This window comes from Spinacia oleracea, chromosome 5, assembly GCF_020520425.1.
Source record: "Spinacia oleracea cultivar Varoflay chromosome 5, BTI_SOV_V1, whole genome shotgun sequence".
NCBI lineage: Eukaryota > Viridiplantae > Streptophyta > Magnoliopsida > Caryophyllales > Amaranthaceae > Spinacia > Spinacia oleracea.
In genome coordinates, this window is record NC_079491.1 from 77,611,673 (window position 1) to 77,632,250 (window position 20,578).

The 20,578-nt window shown below is 36.5% G+C and overlaps 1 protein-coding gene, 1 long non-coding RNA gene and 1 pseudogene across 2 annotated transcripts; 2 read left to right on the forward strand and 1 right to left on the reverse strand.

The window, feature by feature from the left end:
- The first annotated feature begins 2,518 nt into the window (after positions 1 to 2,518).
- LOC110799024 (glycolate oxidase-like) lies at positions 2,519 to 7,323 on the forward strand (annotated as a pseudogene).
- A 5,148-nt stretch (positions 7,324 to 12,471) lies between these two features.
- On the forward strand, positions 12,472 to 14,416 carry LOC110799023 (uncharacterized). Its single transcript, XR_002536278.2, has 2 exons — positions 12,472 to 13,489; positions 14,034 to 14,416. It is a non-coding gene; the product is annotated as an uncharacterized lncRNA (long non-coding RNA).
- Positions 14,417 to 15,137: 721 nt separating this feature from the next.
- Positions 15,138 to 19,515, reverse strand: LOC110799025 (uncharacterized). Its single transcript, XM_022004225.2, has 5 exons — positions 19,285 to 19,515; positions 16,816 to 19,060; positions 16,573 to 16,716; positions 15,523 to 16,473; positions 15,138 to 15,403 (listed from the first exon to the last, which is right to left on the reverse strand). Exons 2-5 carry the CDS (start codon positions 17,551 to 17,553, stop codon positions 15,305 to 15,307), a joined length of 1,932 nt encoding a protein of 643 aa, XP_021859917.2. The 5' UTR covers positions 17,554 to 19,060; positions 19,285 to 19,515; the 3' UTR covers positions 15,138 to 15,304.
- Between the last annotated feature and the right edge of the window lie 1,063 nt (positions 19,516 to 20,578).

The window sequence follows — 20,578 nt, forward strand, 5'->3', positions numbered from 1 at the left end:
ACAAATATCCCAATATAATTATTTTTTAACCATTTTTTTTCATTATTTCCAGCCCTATTTTTCTCTCTTCGATTCCCCTTTCTCTCTCTCCTTTCGAACGCTTCTCTCACTGCTCAGTTCGCTGCTTGCCGCCGCCGATCGCCGCCGCTGTTCGCCGGTCACTGCTCGTCGTTCGCCGGACGCCGATCGCCGCTCGCCTGTCGCCGCTCGTATCTCGCGGTTGTGGCGGCGGTTGTTCTCTCTCTTCTATTCCTCTCTCTCTCTTCTCTTTTCGAACACCACCACATTCGGCCACCGCTCGTAGCCACCATCAACATCCGGCTCTCCGATCTCCGCTCGCCGCCACTCGCTGCTTGCTGCAAATATAATCGCCGGTGGCAGCGGTGTTTCTGGTGGCCGCGAAATCGAACCAGAACACCACCACCAACAGCCGCTGCTCACCTTCCGCAGCTGCAGTAATTTAAATCGCCGGTGGTTATGGTCGTGGTTCATGAATCATGAATCGTTTCAATCGCTGGTGTTCGAAATCGAAATCGATTTCAATGAGGGATTTCGGTAAGTTTGTTCAATCCTCCTCCTTTCTCCTCCAATTCGAAATCAATTTCAATCAGCACTTCTCAATTCGAAATCAATTGCAATCGGAAATATTCAATCGAATCGCTGCTCGCGGTGGAAATTTTAATCGATTGTTCGAAATCGATTTTTCGTCGGCATTCTCAATTGATTGTTCGAATTTTTTGTGATTTCGTGGCTGAACTGGTCTGTGGTTACGAGATTCAGTTTTCGTGGCTAAATGGAAGGACTAGGTTTGCTGGTTGTTTGCGGTTAAGAGACATTTCCGGAAAATGTATTCGGATCTTGAAAAATGCAAATATTCGAACATGCTTGGATATATTTAGAACATGCTTGAATAAATTTAGAACATGAGCTTACAATTTTAGAACATGATTGAATAATTTTAGAACATGAGCTTACAAATTTAGAACATGGTTGAACAAATTTATAACATGGTTGAACAAATTTAGAACATCGTTAAATAAATTTAGAACATGCTTGAATAAATTTAGAACATGCTTGAATAAATTTAGAACATGAGCTTACAAATTTAGAACATGGTTGAACAAATTTAGAACATGGCATGAACAAATTTAGAACATCGTTGAATAAATTTAGAACATGCTTGAATAAATTTAGAACATGAGCTTACAAATTTAGAACATGGTTGAATAATTTTAGAACATGCTTGAATTAATCTGGAACATGAGGTTAAAAATTTAGAACATGAGTTTGAAAATTTAGAACATGGTTGAATAAATTTAGAACATGGTTAAATAAGTTTAGAACATGGTTGAATAAGTTTAGAACATGGTTGAATAAATTTAGAACATGCCTGAATAAGTTTAGAACATGAGCTTACAAATTTAGAACATGGTTGAATAATTTTAGAACATGCTTGAATTAATCTAGAACATGAGGTTAAAAATTTAGAACATGGTTGAATAATTTTAGAACATGCTTGAATTAATCTAGAACATCGTTGAATAAATTTAGAACATGAGTTTGAAAATTTAGAACATTGTTGAATAAATATAGAACATAGAGAGTGTAAAAGTGTTCTCACCATAAGAAGTGTTCTTACATAAGGAGGTGTTCTCACCGGATCCCTTCAATGAGAAGATCAATAAAATGAGAAGAATGAGAAGCAATCGAAACCGTCCAAATAAACTAAATCAGAAGGCCCAGATTAGCGCGTGAAAAAAAAACGCGGAAACCGAACCCAGGCAATTAGAAAAATAAAATGACGATTCTCCCTCCCTTCTACCTGCATACTACTCTTCCATGGCAGACATTAAAACTCTCTACTCTAATTAATCAAATGTTCATCTTCTCGCTAAACGTAATTTCTGAATTGATGTCCAATAATTCCCCAGCAAGAAGGTATTTTGTTCTTTTTGTTGTGATCAATTAGGCTTTAATTTTGAAATTAGGCTTTCGCAATTATTGAACCAATTACAAATTGAACCAACAAGTAAATTTTGATTGCGAAATTAGTAAATTTTGATTGCAAAATTGTTAAATTTTGATTCCGAAATTGTTAAACTTGGATTTGCTCATGTAGAATTTCGTGGGGGTTTAAGCCCTGTTGTTGTTGTATTATTTTGGTTTGTTAATTTTAGGAAATCAAAGTGATTTTTCAGTGTAAAAATGGCTAATTTTCTTGCTTTTTGTTTTGGGTTTTTTTTTCCTGGTAATTTCTTGCATAGTTGTTCACCTGTGAATTTGAAAGCATTTGGTCTCTGGTGGTGCTCACACTGTCGTCTTTTTAATTGTGAATGGAGCAATTTTAGTACAGAAATCAGTAGGTGTAGTATTTTAAAAACTGATGCATCAAGTTTGTAAGTAATCCAAGATCTGTGTGAATTATCTAAACTAATGCCTGTGATTTACCTTTTATAATGTTTGATCATTTATGGTTATATATTGTACCCTTCAGCTCCAGGTCTTGTTAATTGCACATGTTAATTGCACATTAGCAATGGAGCTGTAAAGCATAAACTTCACGCAATTAAAGAAACTCCCACAAATGTATCTCATGTCAATTGTGGATCATTGGCCAAACCCTTGAAGTTATATTGTTCTTCTGTTGCGGAGTAAGCTAGTTCTCTTTTAGTCTTTCCTATTCAAAATGGAAATATATCATTTGGATCAGTTGGTTTTTGGTTTTTTCGTTGATTGTGGAGTAAGCCCTGTTGTTGTAATATATCAAATGTATCTCATGTCAATTGTGGATCAATGGCCAAACCCATGATGTTTTTGGTTGATGATGCTGTTTGGCTGATTGTTTTTTCCCCCTGGTGTTGTGGTCTGATATGTCTGCTTGTTGTAGCAAAGTTTCTGATCTAAAATGAAGAAGTTGTTATTGCCGCCGCTGCTGCCGAAGTAGTTGCATTGGCAAGGGCAACAGCCAAGCTTGCAAAGGATGCCGCACTGATGGCCGTTAATAGTCAGCCGACAAAGCACTTGTGAGTACCCATTCACGGTGGGTGAAAGCAGTAGCAGCAGATACTTGCGCACCCATCGTTAGGATGCTTTGTGAGCTGATTCCGAGCTGTCGTTATTCGTTTCTTTTAAGGTATTAATATTGCCTATTAGCTCAACTGGTAGACCTTTGTGCGATTGCACAATGGTGTAGGTTCGAATCCTACATAGGCAACTCTTTGTATTTTGTTATGATATCAAAATGAGAAAATTTTTAAAAACATTTGCTCATTTTTGTAAAATATCTAAATGAGATAAAAAATTTTAAGTTAAGAAATTAAAAATTTTAAAAATATTTCCTCATTTGTGTAAACAATAAAAAAATGAGCAAATTTTTTGAATGTTGAAATATGAGATTTTAGAATATTTGTTCATTAAGACACAGTGAGCAAAGTTTTGAATATTTAGAAACCCGAACTTTAAAATAAAAGTAATGAGCAAAAATATTTGCTCATTTGTGTAAAGTATAAAAAAATGAGCAATTGTTTTGAGTATTAAGTAATCTTAGATATTAAAATATTTGCTCATTTAGACATAATGAGCAAAAGTTTTGAATATTAACTTTAAATTTTTAAAAAAACTATAAAAATTGAACAATTTTTTTGAATATTAAGTAATCTGAGATTTTAAAATATTAGCTCTGATAAGCGTGTTTTCCGTCGTTGATAGAAAACCACCTATGCAAACAATATTTATAAAACCACTTCAACTACCGGCAAGCGGTAAGCAAAGGGATCGTCCCAAAGAAACGGTGAATTATTGAGTTGGAAGTCAATCTAGTTCGATCAAGGATTTGTTTTGAATTGTCAATCGTGCCCAACAACCGTGCGATCGCACGACTGGAACTTGGCTAATTCTTATAAAATCCTCGTGTGCTTGCATAGGAATTCAGTGCGAGCGCACAGAAATTCCGTGCGAGCGCACACTTCTGTGGTGCGAACGCACAACATCCCTTGGAGTTCCTGCATCAAATTTCCGGATTCGTGCGAACGCACACTTTGGGGCACGAATGCACATATTGCCTTGACCTTGGAGACAACTTTGTAGACCCGTGCGAACGCACGTAAATTCCGTGCGATCGCACAGGACCTGTTCGAGCAATTCTCAGTTATTTTCCATCATTTTCAACATTTTTACCTGAAAAGTGCAAAGATGGTATAAGGGGATAAAAATGCAGCAAAACTATATAAAACTATCAAAAAAGCATAATAAAACTCTATAAAATCCTAAGCCTAGAGCGACATAAATTCCGCTCATCATGCTCATTTAGACACAATAAGCAAAAGTTTTGAATATTAACAAATACGAACTTCAAAAATTTTAAAAATGAGCAAAAATATTTGCTCATTTGTGTAAACTATAAGAAATGAGCAAAAATATTTGCTCATTTGTGTAAATTAAAAAAAATGAGCAAATTTTTTGAATGTTAAGTAATCTGATATTTTAAAATATTTTCTCATTTAGACACAATGAGCAAAATCTTTGAACATTACCAAACATGAACTTTAAAATTTTAAAAATGAGCAAAAATATTTGCTCATTTGGGTAAACTATAAAAAATAAGCAAATTTATTTGCCCATTTAGACACGATGAGCAAAAGTTTTCAATATTTGCAAATCTGAACTTTAAAATTTTAAAAATGAGCAAAAGTATTTGCTCATTTGTGTAAACTATAAAAAATGAGCAAATTTATTTGCTCATTTAGTAACGATGAGCAAAAGTTTTCAATATTTACAAATCCGAACTTTAAAGTATTTGTAGGGGGGGGGGGTTTAAATATTTTAGCAGAAGATGGAGATCATGAATGTGAACGAGAATGACGCCAATGCAAAGCAAAAATTGCCAAAGATGGTGTATGACTACTATGCATCTGGTGCAGAAGACCAATGGACTCTGGCTGAGAACAGAAATGCTTTCTCCAAGATCCTATAAGACTGCCTTACAAGTTTGTTTCCCTTTATGCATATGTTTCTGTTTCTGTTTCTGTTTGTTCGTAGTGGAGTAATAAATATCCGCATTAATACAGGGTTCACCCACGTATCCTTATTGATGTAACCAACATCGACATGACGACAACTATCTTGGGATTCAAGATCTCAATGCCTATCATGATAGCCCCAACTGTGGATGGCCTTTTGACATTTCTTAGTGCACTGCTGGGGTATAGTGCTTACCATGTTACCATGCTTGTTATCCCTATCTCAATTATTTTTCGGTGGACCTTGTACTTGGATCACACTCTTAAACGCAACGCCAAATTGGCCTTTATCTTCAATTTTTTTGTTGGCTAGGTCTCTTTGAATTCCATGTCAGAGCTTCTGAGGTTAACCAAAATTGTTCTCAGTAATTCTTTCATGGAATAGATCAGTGATTATTTTCAGCTGTTGTAGGTGTTGTGACTCGGATATAGTCATGTATGTATAACCATTTACCCTGCAGTTGGCATTTTTTTTCCCTTTTACTTGTTAACGAATAGAGACTGTTCGGGTGGTTTCACCGTCCATCATACAGTACTCTTGATGAGTTTACATTAGAGTTTCAGCATTTACTTGTGTAGAATGTAAACTGGTGTCACAATACTTGGTATAATCTAAGTAGTCTTATAAGCTTACAGAATCCAGCATGTACTCTTATTAGCTGTTACTCAATTAAGCATGCTTTTGAGATTGAATTTTCTTGATGTTTCTATATTCAGGTATACAAGGACAGGAATGTAGTTGCTCAACTTATGAGAAGAGCTGAGAGGGCTGGCTTCAAGGCCATTGCCCTTACTGTTGACACACCCCGTTTGGGACGTAGAGAAGCTGATATCAAGAACAGGTATGAAACACATTCTCCTGTTTCCAAAGGAATGAGTCAGGGGTCTTTTGTGATGGTTTATTTATATTTGGTTTTTTAATTTTCAGGTTTGTTTTACCACCTTTTCTAACATTGAAGAACTTTGAGGGTATTGACCTGGGCAAGATGGACAAAGTAAATGTTTAACAATACCAAGATGATTGGAACCAAAGAACTCTTATGTTATTATGTAAACTATATCTAATCTATTTGATATTATTATGCAGGCAAATGACTCTGGCCTTGAATCATATGTCGCTGGGCAGATTGATCGATCCCTGAGCTGGAGGGTAATGTGGGATGGTATTTGAACTTTGTTTGTACTTCTCTGTGGTTGGAAACTATTTCTAGGAGACAGATTAATTTCAAGATAACTTGAGATTAGTCATCTGATCAACGTGTTTTTACTTGGAATTAAACAGGATGTTACGTGGCTTCAGACAATCACTAGCCTCCCCATCCTTGTGAAGGGTGTAATTACATCTGAGGATGGTAAGATTATTGGGCTTAATTTTTCATGAATTTATACAAATCTTGGTCAGTTATCTTATATTTCATATCTTTTTAGCAAGACTGGCCGTTCAACAGGGGCAGTTGGATCCATTGTATCCAACCATAGAGCTCGCCAACTTGATTATGTTCCTGCTACTATAATGGCTCTTGAAGAGGTAAACTGTCTTTTTTTTTCTCAATATATAATCCTAGGGAGGTTGTAATATAAGTGTTTAATTGGTGAAAACTACCTGAACTCTTCAGGTTGTGAAAGCAACACAAGGTCGCATTCTTGTTTTCTGGGATGGTGGTGTTCATCGTGGAACTGACATTTTCAAAGCATTGGCATTGGGTGCCGCTGGAGTATTTGTAAGTAGAATCATATTGCATTGAGATTTTTATTTGGGTTTTTTTGGTACTGATTCAATGATGGTGTTGTGTACTCAGATTGGAAGGCCCGTGGTGTTTTCCCTGGCTCTAGAAGGAGAGGCTAGTGTTAAGAAAGTATAAGAAATAAGCAAAAATATTTTCTCATTTGGGTAAACTATAAGAAATGAGCAAAAGTATTTGCTCATTTGTGTAAATTAAAAAAAATGAGCAAATTTTTTGAATGTTAAGTAATCTGAGATTTTAAATATTTTCTCATATAGAAACAAATGAGCAAAGGTTTTGAACATTAACAAACACGAACTTTAAACTTTTGAAACTGAGCAAAAATATTTGCTCATTTGGGTAAACTATAAAAAAATGAGCAAATTTATTTTCTCATTTAGACACGATGAGCAAAAGTTTTTAATATTTGCAAATCCGGACTTTAAAATTTTGAAAATGAGCAAACGTATTTGCTCATTTGTGTAAACTATGAAAAATGAGCAAATTTATTTGCTCATTTTAGACACGATGAGCAAAAGTTTTAAACATTTGCAAATCCGAACTTTAAAATTTTAAAAATGAGCAAAAGTATTTGCTCATTTTTGTAAACTATAAAAAATGAGCAAATTTATTTGCTCATTTAGAAACGATGAGAAAAAGTTTTCAATATTTACAAATCCGAACTTTGTAAAAATGAGAAAAAATATTTTCTCATTTGTGTAAACTATAAAAAATGAGCAAATAGTGAAGATTAATATACGTGGGATTCGAACCCACATTTTTTGTGTATTTGCACAATGCTCTACCTATTGAGCTAGTAGGGTAGTAAATTTTGCCTTATCTCTCCAGCTGAGAGCTTAAAAGTAGAGACCATGATATAACAAAGGTCTTATTCTCTCTCCAGCTGATATTTGCTGTGATTTTTTCTAATTAAAAACGAATTTTCACCGTCAAAACAAATACGTACTCTAGCAATTTTATATGCTAGAAAGAAAACAAGACAAAAAACTAGTTTCGATAACTAGGCTACTATAATAGAAAGATCTACTGTGATCAAACAAGTGTTGATTAATTTAATCATATACAGAGTATGTGCAACATACAACATCAAATGAGCTCTGCCAGTAGTTTGATATGTTTGGTTCACATTCTGAAGGCTCTTTGAAAACCCATTTGTGACATTTATCAGAAGCAACCTTCCCCATTAACCTGCATCAATTCAAAACAACTCAAATTCAATGAAAGTCCAATAAAGCGTAAACAAGGAACACATTTTAATTTGCATTCTATGAGAATACATCAACACAGCAAGCACTTAAAGCTCAATTAGCACATATCGATTGAGATTATTCATTTCTCATTGCTAATGGTAAGAACATAAAACACTAACTTTTGTTTCTCAATACAATATTCGAAATTTCTAGAGCATATTAGACCAGTAAGTTCATCCATATCATATGGAAACAAGGAAAAAGAATGTGATTTGAATTTCCATGCGCATGAACCAGTACAGAATTTCATAGCTCTGAAAAAGGTGTTTTAATTCTCATGGAAACTTACCATGAACATCAATAATTTACAAGGAAAGGCTAAAGCATATATAAAATCTGACAACATACTATACTGGGAGGGCCAGAAAAAAAAAAAAAAAAAAGGCCATTCAACACTTAATGAGTAAAGACTCTCCCAAGTATGCGATTTTTCTCTTTTAACCAAAAACTTGCTACACATTTTGTCGAAGAAAAAATCTACAGAATCTAAAATGTTCTGCCTGTGTGGATTAATCTAATGGTGAAAGGCATGACGAAATCTATGCTTGTCCTGTAAAAGAGTATTATAGCTAAAACCCATCCTGAGCAACTGTAAAAAGTAGTTCTCAAGTTTATAATTTCTTACTGATTTCATCAACGCGAAAGATTAGTAGGAACCATGACAGTGTAGTCTATCAGTACAAACTAACAATAATAACAGTGTAGCAGGCAGAGACTTAGGCACTGAAAAAAGATTCTAGTAACTAATGCATTAATCTTGATCTGTCAATCCAAAGATTCTAGTAACCGATGCATTCATCTTGTAAAATTTCAAACAAAAGATTCTAGTGACAAAATTTTCAAACAAAATCTCCTTGTAAAATCAAGCAACTGTGTGAAGTTTCTAAGAACCACCAAAGGATCCATGTGTATATATATAAGCTAATAAGAAGAAGCAATCCCACTCAAGTATTACCTGCTGCAAAGTATTTCCAACTTAAATTCTTCGAGGAATTAGTCTCCTGCTCAGGTCCTTCCTTTCTCGAATTATTCTACAATCCCATGAAATGTGACCAATAAAATTGAACTGAATAAGAAAATCATAAATCTTCAAAATCATAAACACATAAAAAAGCTTTGAATTTACTATCCAATTTGAGTTAATTGCACCAAAATTCGACATACTGCAAAAATCAATCACAACACTACTTAATTGCACCAAAATTTAACAGAAAATTAAATACAATTCGACCTAAATTAGCTCATTATCTACCATTTCAAGAAACAATCAGAGAAAGAAAGAACAATTTAACTAATAAATCTTGAAGTGAACATTAAATCTCAACAAAATTATAATTAAACTCAAAATATAACCCTACAATTTCATAAATCAGCAAAGAATCACTCACCAATTGCAATAAAGGAGACGACGCATAGATGATGGCAGCGTAGAGATGGTGGCGGCACGGTGGTTGGAGCAGGTGAGGACACGGTGACGGTGGCGGTGGGGAGAGAATCACGAAGGGAGAGTGAAAATGGAGGAGAGAGAATCACGAAGGAGATGGAGAGCAAAAAAAGGAATTAGGAAATGCACAGTTGTCCCTAAGGACAAGTGGGAGACTAAAGGAAATAATGCCCTTGTTCCAAGTATGCATTCAATGCTAAGTCTAATAAATGCGGTTCAGTATTAATTAAACATGTTAATAAATTCAGTTAGATCAAGTGAGCTGAATGCCTAGCTAGGGGCCGCTTCAGTTCTAGTGGAATTAATAATATTAATCCACAACTTACTCTTGACTAAACCGTAAGGTCACACAAATAGTACGTGAACCTATCAAGTATTTAAGTGAATATATTATTCATTAAATACTCCATTTATGAACATTCGGAAACGACGGATCTCGGTTCCAGTGGGAGCTGAAATCGTCAAAAGGAAAAATATAGAATGCTCCGGAAATGATGATATTACCGGAAACGGAAATATGGATCATGGGGGAAATATAAATATTATCCAAGTCGTAAATGTTGCCGGAAACGGAAACATGGTTCGTATCGGAAAATATTATCGGAAATGGAAATATTGTCAGAATCGGAAATATTACCGGAAACGGAAATATTACCGGAATCAGAAATATTGTCGGAAAAGGAAATAAATTCTGGAATTAAAAATATTAACGGAAACGTCAATATTTGTTCGAATCGGAAATATTAACGGAAACGTAAATATTTGTTCGAATTGGAAATAAATTCTGGAATCGGAAAACGAATCGGAAGCGCGACGTGCGAACGCTCGACGAACGAGCTTGCGAGACGCAAGGCCCAGCGCCAAGCAAGCCTGCACGGAGCAGCAAGGCTTGGGCCGAGCAAGGCAGCAACGCCCATCGCATGGGCCGCGTGCTACTGCTGGACGCCAAGCGCGCATGGGCCGCGTGCTACTGTTGGACGCCAAGCGCGCATGGGCCGCGTGCTACTGCTGGACGCCAAGCGCGCATGGGCCGCGTGCTACTGCTGGACGCCAAGCGCGCAGGGGCCAAGCAAGGCAGCAGCGCCCAGCCGTGGGCCGCGTGCTGATTGCTGGACGCCAAGAACAGCAGCAACGTGGGCTCAAGGCCAGACGGTGCAAGCCCTTGGGCGGCCGGCTTCTTGCGAGCCAAGTAATCTTGTGTTTTCCTAATTCTACTAAAATAAGATGTTTAGGGTAAATCTTAAATACTTAGTGTTTGATTGTCCCTAGAATTCTTATATTATTAATTACCTAGAGTCCTAATGGATTTAGTTAATCGATTCCTAGTAGGATTGAAACTCCTTTATTTCCACCCTATAAATATGTGGTTCATGATCACAATTTATAATGCAATTCAATATACTATTCTAACACATTAAATTCAAGAGAGAATTTAATACTTGCCTATCACTATTGTGAGTTTCCCTAGTGCACATAAAACCTTAGAGCATATTATAGTTGGTTGAATCTAAGGCGGATCCGAACGTGTTGTGGACTATCTACGGAGGGACGATATTTGGAGTCCTATACTTGTTCTTGTTCGGTTCTGGAGCAGCTAGGGAAGGCACGCATCACATTTTATGTATACTAATTATGCTAATTGACTATGTGGAAATTAATTTGGGTTCCTGGCTTTATGGTTTTTTCGCAAGAATTATATTGTTTATATTACTCATAACCCAACACTTCCTTAATTCTTACTTACGTGTTACAATTGGTTTTGGACACTATTCACACAAGTTCCTTTTAATTCCTGTTGTGGGATCTTTTGTGGTGATGACGTGTCACGCGTTCCTTGGAGGTATCAAGTATGCGCTGGCACGATCTTCCTGCAACCTGCAAAACAAGAATGTTCCCGTAGGAATATTCCCTCCGATGCCTAAGTAAGTATTGGCTAGAAAGAGAAGTAATTTGTAAAGAGAAGGCAGAGCAAAGATAGTTTTAGGTTGGTGGGAATGAATTGAATGTTGCTTTTACCTTAGGAATTGGACTATATATAGGGCTAGGGTTTTTGGGAAGTGTCCAAAAACCCTAGATATATGACTGGATGACCTTTAGAGATGAAGACATGTGTCCTTATCTGGTACGTTTTGAAATAAAGGGCTTTAAGGTGCCTTTTTAGGACTGGGCCTATCAAACAAGTTGGGCCTTTGTGAATAAACAACAAGTAGAGATACATTCGAGCATCTTGCATATCTGTTGGGGAAATTTTGGAGATGCCACTTGTCATTATGTGAGAGGTCCATGGTGGATTCCAACGAAGCCACGCTGTTTTGGCATTTATGGAGGACATGTGTCAAGCTATCATTGGGACACGATGTCCAGCTATTTTTTGCCACATCATTTTCCCCTCGAAGGGGGTCTTATCTTTTTACAAGGTAAATCGCCTTTGAAAATGTAATGAGCAACTCAACTAGTACCTTATGGCGGGAGACAGCATGTTGTCAGTTGCGACTTAAGTTGGGGCACATTTAGAGAGGAACTTGGGCTCTAACATGTGGCTAGACATGAGTCATGATGGCACTAGTAGAAAAAACCCTTATTGCAGCGGGCTTTTAGACCCCTGTTGCAGCGTACATCGTATGCTGCAACTGAGGGGCCTGCAACAAGTCTGAACTTGTTGCAGCGTACAATGTTCGCTGCGAAAAGTACCTTTTTACAGCGTACATATGTATGTACGCTGCAACAAGTGTCAAAAATTTGGCCAAAATCTTGACTTGTTGCAGCGTACAAATTCGTGTATGCTGCAAAAGACCCCACCTTTTGCAGGGAACATCTATTTGTACGCTGCAACAAGTCAAGATTTTGGCCAAATTTTTGACACTTGTTGCAACGTACACATATATATGTACGCTGCAACAAAGTACTTTTGGCGGGAAAATTTTATTTTTGTTTAGGGATACCTAGAGTGCCTTGCACTAAATATAGAAACCTGTCACAACAATAATAGGATATCGCAACCTGTATAACAAATATAAAAACAATAACTAGTGTTTTGTATACTGTATATCCCAAAACCAAAGTGCACGTATTACATTTAAATATATGTTCCAATTTCAACATATACATACATTTTAATATAAAAGATTATTCTATAACAACTAAACCAACTCGATCAAGCGCGCTAAAGGCAATAATAAATACTTGTTGGTAAAAAACTTAGCCTATTGCTCACGAACCACATCAATTTCCTCGCATAAGGCGCAATCCTCGGAGTGTAGACCTTTACAAAAACAGAAATTTAAATTAAACATTAGATTAAATACAAATTAAATATCACATTTTAACATTCAAGCAACTAATGACAATGTCCTAATAGTCTAAAATGAGTCCTTAGGTTCTTTAGTTCAAAGTTGGGAGCGAAAATGTCATTTTAGCCTAAATATGACCTATAAAGACCCAATGAGCCTAAAGGTGCATAAATAGATTGGAACGAGTCTTAGATCGTTAAAATTATGCATATTAAACATGTAATAAGTTTTAAATGAGTCCTTAGGTTCTTTATTTTAAAATTGGGAGCGAAAATGCCTTATTTTAGCCTAGATATGACCTATAACGATCAAACAAGCATTAAATGTGCATAAGTAGATTAGAATAAGTCTTAGAAACTTAAAGGAAAATTTGTCAATTACAACCCAATAAAATTACCACTTTACGAATTACAACCTTAAACTTTCAATTTTGTGAATTACAACCTCAAACTCAATATCGTACTTTAAATTACAACCCGATGTCATATTCCGGCTAAAACAATCGGATTATGATGTCATTAATATATTTTAAATCTAATTAAATAATCCAAAAAAAATACTCATTAATCAGAATTTTTTTTTTTTAAAAAAAAGACCCAATAACTTTTTTCATTCACATAATCCCTACGGCATTTTTCAATTAACCTCCTCCTCTCATTCATCTCTGCCCAACTCCCCTCCCCTCCCTCCTCAATAACTAATCTCCTCAACTACCAAACTTTAATGCTAACGATGATGATAAGTAATCCATCTCCTCAACTCCTCCCTCGATTCTTTCTATGTTTCCTCGAAATTTAGGGTTATTCGAGGGTTTTCAAAAATTATGATTCTTTGAATGAGGTATTTTTCGAAAATTATGGTTCTTCAATTGGGGGTTTTTCGAAAATTAGGGTTTTCCGGTTAGGGATTATTCAAAAATTAAGGTTTTCGAATGGGGGATTTTCGAAAAGTATGGTTCTTCAATTGGGTTTTTTCGAAAATTAGGGTTTTCGGTTATGGCTTTTTCGAAAATTAGATTTTTTTGATTGGGGCTTTTTCGAAATTAGGGGTTTTTGGTTGGGGTTTGTTCGAAAATTGCATGTAATTGAGTGTAATTTGGGAATTTCATCGTCGAATTGGGGAATAAATTAACAAAGAAAGTGTACAAGTATTGTGGATTCTGTAAATTAGGGTTTGTCGATTGGATATCGTAAATTGTGGGTTAAATTATGGGGCTTTTGTTAATAACTGACAATTGAGTGTAAATCATATAACATTGAAGTGTTTTATTGGATGTTTGTGTACAGGGTAAGGTACAAGGCAAGCTGTGCTTCCCAAATATGTGATGCTGATGTTGCAAAAAACAGGGGGCTTGTGGCAGTGATGATGCAGATGCAGTAATGTCTTTGCCTTGATGCAGATGATGATGATGATGCAGATGTTAGGGGTTCATGATGATGATGTTAGGCTTAAAGTAGTGTGTAGGTTGTAATTAGGGATATGATCTTGATGATGATGTACTAGTAATTTTGGGCTTAAACTAGTGTAGTAACTAGTAAGTTGTATTTCAGGCTGTTGTGGTTTAGGGTTCTTAGTGATCACGTAAACTCGTGTTACGTTGACAGCATGTTGTAAGTTGAACTACTCATGAATGAAATATCTTGCAAGATTATTAGATTAATTTTCACAATCAGAAGTGCTTTCATTCCTGTATTACAACCCCCACACTCCCATTATAAATTAATCTGTTAGAACATAAAAATACATGTAAGCAAGCAACAGCCTTAAAACTGTGACTAAAGGTTGAAGAAAATATTCAATTCATAGGATGAGGAGCAAGCTAATACATCAGGATCCAATTCATCAACAAGACCACAACCAGCATCCAGCATTTGTGCTGATTTTGCAATATAAATAAACCATTGCAGGTTCTTCTTCTGATGGTGCAGAGAACACATCATCTATTGCAGCATTTCCATCTCTGTCATACAAGTAGTATCCATCTCGATATCCATCTCTGTCATACAGGTAGTATCCTGCAGTAAGCTCAGTTGGATAACTTTCATTGTTGTACCACCAATGTAATCCAGAAACACCAATGCAGAGACAGGAGAATAACGCAATTGAAGATACAACAGAATAACACCAAACCAGATTTCACCAACCACCACATACACCAGCAGATCATTAGAGTAACTACAGACCAGAAACACCAATTGAGCAGTGCAGTAGGTCATCAGATTCAGTACCTGAAGCAAAAAACATATTGCATAGAAGAGAAACAAAATACACATAATAAGGCCAGCAAGCATGAGTCAACTCATGCCAACTGCAAACCGTAACCAGACAACATAGAGCCCAAAACAACGAAAAGATCTAGCTAAAATAGCGAAATAAGCAAGATTAGATAGTGAAATAAGCAAAATTCTTAGCATGAATTCGTCAATTCACACAAGTCTCCTGAAAAGCGTGACTTGCAATATTACATCCCATATTTTCTCCACCAAAAAGCTACCTTATATTACATTCCAAAATAACATTGTTTGTTCTAAACATGCATAAACTAGGTATCCTAGGTCTATTCAAACATAGCATGGCTAGGGCTGCTTTGTGGTTGTTGTGAACAGCTAGCAATGCTTGTTTGTGATGCTTGAGTAACAATATCAGCATTAGCCTCCTGCATTCACGTAAAAAAAAAACATAGTCAGAACAGAACAAGGCACACATCTACACAATACCAGAATAACCATTTTAAAACAGAAAAAAGAAGAAAAAGCTAAGATGAACAATACTCACTTTTTGCTTCTGTAAGGCTTCCCTTCTCTCTCTTCTGTATATGCACCACGGGTCATCGGATGGTGGTTTACCAGTTGGGGGTGGCCTTATTTCAACAGTGCAGTCCATAGGTTCTTTGCATGTTTTCCTATTGTGTCCAAGTTTCTTGCAATTGCCACACTTATTCTGCCTCCCACCCCTTGCAGCATGCTGAGCATCATCAACCTTCCCATTCTGTTTCTTGTTGTTCAAACCAGGAGGTACATCTTTCCCTTTCTTTTGCGCAGCTTCCTCTGCTTCCCCCGCTCCAATATTTCTTTTCTTCTTAGATGGTCTTCCAGGCATAGTAATATAAGGAAGCGGGGCCGGCTCTACATTTTGACTCTTTTCCCAATGATTAGGACCAGGTAAGGGTGGTACAATAGCCTCATATACAACCATATACATCTCCTTTGAGTACCAATCCGCAACAAAATCTTCCGGATTAAGCCTCATATACAGGATGCAAGCATAAGCATGATGACATGGGATCCCCGTCAACTCCCAACTGTAGCAGGTACATTTTTTGTTAAACAAATCAACTATGAAAATATTATTGTTGTTCTCCACTTCAAAAAAGTAGTCACTGCTTTTACTCAGCAAACAAAACCTCCTCTGAGTCTCAGCCCACTCTAGTTGCTTTCTCACATACGGCATGAATTTCCCCAACATACCCCTAACTCCTTCCCTCTTTTTGCAATGCCTTTGCATCACATATCTCCTCATCCACTCCATATGTGTTAAAATAGGCTTGTCTCTAGCTTGTTTAAGCACATTATTAAAACTCTCACACATGTTATTGAGTAGCATCTTTGACTTAGGCCTCGAACTAAAAGCATGTCTACTCCAATACTTAGGAGGAATTTTATCCATATAGGCATGTGCACCCACAGATAACAACTTCAAATCCTCCATTTGCTTGTTAAACTCGAGCTGAAATTATAAGGGGACGGGAAAAATAATAAAATAATTATAATAAACGGATACGGAAATGCTACAACAAAATGAAACCGAAATGAAACAATAAAATACCTGTGTTGTTGCAGTTGCACAACTCCAAAGCTGCTCTTTGAACGCTTGCCCCGGAAACTTCTCCTTGAAGTTGCACCATACATGCCTCCAACAAAATCTTATTTCAGCCTTCGGCACCACATTTTTAAATGCTTCCAATAGTCCCTACATTTTAAAACACAATCATTAGAAAATAAATTTCAGTCATTGAATTGAACTAAGTACATGTTACTTTTAGCATGAATTGAACTAAATACATGTTACCTTTTGCCTATCTGACATGAAAGTCCACCCTTCACCATCTGTTGTTCCCAAAGCTGTTCCAAGAAGATCAATAAACCAAGTCCAAGTGTCGGTTCTCTCAGTATCTACCACTGCCCAAGCTAGGGGATAGATGTTGTTGTTTCCATCTGAAGCAACAGCAACCAAACATATGCCAGTGAACAAACCAGTCAAATGACAACCATCTAAACCAATAATGGATCTGCATCCCCTCATAAAACCATCAAGAACTGGTTTCAGACATATGAACATTCTTTGAAACACGGGGGGAGGTCTGTCGATGGTTTCTGTGCAGCAAATTGCGTAGCTTCCTTCAATGTGCTTCTTAACTGCCTCCACATAATCCCATACTCTCTTATACTGCTCAGCTCCATCCGCATACAACAAATACTTCACCCTAGCTCTAGCATACCACAACTTATTGTATCCACACTCAACACCCGTTTCTTGCAAAACCCTAACTCCAAAACCCTTCACCAGTGCCCAAGTTGGGTCATTTCTAAACACTTCCAAGTACCTCTCTGCTAAATACTCTGCAGTGACTTGTCTGTTCCAGTTTGCATAGCAACAGTCATGCTTAAGCCTAGTGGTTCTAATCTGAAGAGTCTCTTCATCCCGTACCTTCATCGCTAAAATCTTAAAGTTGCAAAGAATTTCCCCACAAGTACACTTCACTCTCTTTGACCTCTTTGTATCCCAAGGGAACTTACATCTATTCATACAATAAACACTCACCTTAGCCTTTTGGTTGTGAAGAAAATAGAAGTCATAATGGTTGTCCACCGCATGATGCCTTAACGCCTTTCTAAACACCTTCACTGATGAAAACTTCAAGCCTGCCCTCAAGTTTACTGTCCTGAAATCTACTTCAGGGTTGAATACAGGGGCATAAATCCCCTCATCATCAGATGCATTAATGCTTTTGTTATCATCAGAAACATACTCGACTTCATCTTCAATTATCGGTTCCTCTTCGACATCTTGGTTAAACCTAGAATTCCTTTGTTTCTGAGCTTCACCAGTAGCTAATATCACCCTATCAAGACCCTCAGAAATCCCTTTATCAACATCAACACTAAATAAATCTTCACTAATTAGGTTTTCAAAATCATGTTCCTGAATCGGGACATCAGATAAATACCCTTCCTGTTCTTCTGGATCAAAATCTGATTCGCACTCCCTTTCTTTCTCTGTAGACTTCTTTTTTCTTTTCCCTTTGTTACCTCTCTTTGCAGACCTCCTTGGACTAACCCTTTGTTGATCTCTAAATGTCGAAACTGCCGAAACAACCTTCTATGAAGCCCTCCTTGGACTCGTGAAGGAAGGAGGGGGAGCTGTAGTGGGAAGACCGTCACCAGACACTCTATTCTGATCTCTTGGACTCCTTCTAAGTGGAATAAGCTCAGAAACATCTCTAGATCTCGGTTTTTTTGCAGTTTTTTTATGGAAATTCGGTGGAAAATTAACAACCCTAGCTCTACTCGGTGTGCTGAAAGAACCCCTCGTCACCTCCTCAATTGTTTGAGGCTGCTCATCCGCATTGGCTTGCTCATCTACGAGTATTAAGCTACGCGTAGGAGTATGTAATATTTGATTGCTTCTCACCTCCTCCCTTGGCTTTTTAGGTTGTTGAACTTCCTCATCTACCTGCTTTAAAGCATGCGCTATGAACTCTCTTCTACCAGTAGCAAGAGCATCTGGATCTCAGTTTTTGTATGTTAATTTCCTCCTCGGGGTCAGTTTATTTGGAAGTGTTGTTGATGGATTAAAAGTTGGTGGAACTCTTGATGATGGGAGGATGTTAGTGGTTGTGTAATCAATGGTAGATTGAGCATCTTCTGTAGGAAACACTTGTGGAGCCACACAATGTTCAACTCCCACCCCACTATTGAAAAACACATACACAGTCACTGTGTGTTTACTACCACCATCAGTTACTACTAATGACCTTAATAACTCCTTCACATCATCATCATTAGCAACAACCTTTCTTCCCGTCGCCAAGGTCTTACCAATCTTCTTAAACCAAATCTTATACCCTCCTGCCTCCACATTCAACTTTTCATTCACAAATTTATGCAAAGCACCACAAGTGAAGTTGCTGTAAATAAACCTCCACTCAATCAACATTTTACCACCAACCCACAATACTTGTGATTTTTGAGCCGAAAAAATCCCTCCATAAAACATACGCAAACCAAATGTAACAGGTGGAGGTTTTTCTTTTCTGTAAAAAGGAAAGGGAACAAAAGAAATTTAAGCATAATTACCCACCTAATTTCAATAGTTTATCAAATTAATCAAATTAATCAAATTGAGGACAAAAGGTATAAATTTAATGTTCATCACAAACAGAAGCAGTACAATTAAATAATTAGGTATAGTTATTCTATTAAATCAATACAGACTACTTAATTACACTCAAAAACAAAGAAAACATTGAATTCATACCTCTTAGATTTTGGTTTAGCATCCTTCGTGGGAGTTAGGCTTGTTGAAACATCTTTGTTTATTGAAGCTCCGTTCATGGTGATTGAGAATTGCGCACAGATTGGAGGAGAGAGTAACTATAATGATCAAGAGGAGAGAACACACTAATTTCACGATTAGAGGGACGCCATTGATGTTCACAGAAGATGAAGAAGAACGTAGAGAACAGGGGAGAAGAAAGAACGTAGAGAACAGAGGGGAAAAATTACGGAGTATACTTTAGGTTGTAATTAGGGTGAATTCCCGTAAACAAAGTATTTTATTTTTTTAATTTCTGATTAATGATTTTTTTTTTGATTATTTAATTAGGTTTAAAATATGTTAATGACATCATAATTCGATTATTTTCGCCGGAATATGACATCGGGTTGTAATTTAAAGTACGGTATTAAGTTTGAGGTTGTAATTCACAAAATTAAAAGTTTAAGGTTGTAATTCGGAAAGTGGTAACTTTATTGGGTTGTAATTGGCAAATTTTCCAAACTTAAAACTAACCATATTTATCATATAATAAGTTTAAAATGAGTCATTAGGTTCTTAAGTTCAAAGTTGGGAGCGAAAATGTCATTTTAGCCTAAATATGACCTAAAACGACACAATGAGCCTTAAATGTGCATAAATGGATTGGAAAGAGTCCTAGAAAGTTAAAACTAAGAATATATAACATTTAGTAGGTTTAAAATGAGTCCTTAGGTTCATTAGTTCATAGTTGGGAGCGAAAATGTCATTTTAGCCTAAATATGACCTACAACGACCCAATGAGCCTTAAAGGTGCATAAATAGATTGGAACGAGTCTTATAAAGTTAAAATTATGCATATTAAACATGTAATAAGTTTAAAATGAGTGCTTAGGTTCTTTATTCTAAAGTTGGGAGCGAAAATGCCTCATTTTAGCCTAAATATGACCTATAACTATCAAACAAGCATTAAATGTGCATAAATAGATTAGAATAAGTCTTAGAAACTTAAAACTAAGCATATTTATCATATAATAAATTTAAAATGAGTCATTAGGTTCTTAAGTTAAAAGTTGGGAGCGAAAATGTCATTTTAGCCTAAATATGACCTATAACGACACAATGAGCCTTAAATGTGCATAAATGGATTGGAATGAGTCCTAGAAAGTTAAAACTAAGAATATAAAACATTTAGTAGGTTTAAAATGAGTCCTTAGGTTCAAGTTCATAGTTGGGAGCGAAAATGTCATTTTAGCCTAAATATGACCTACAACGACCCAATGAGCCTTAAAGGTGC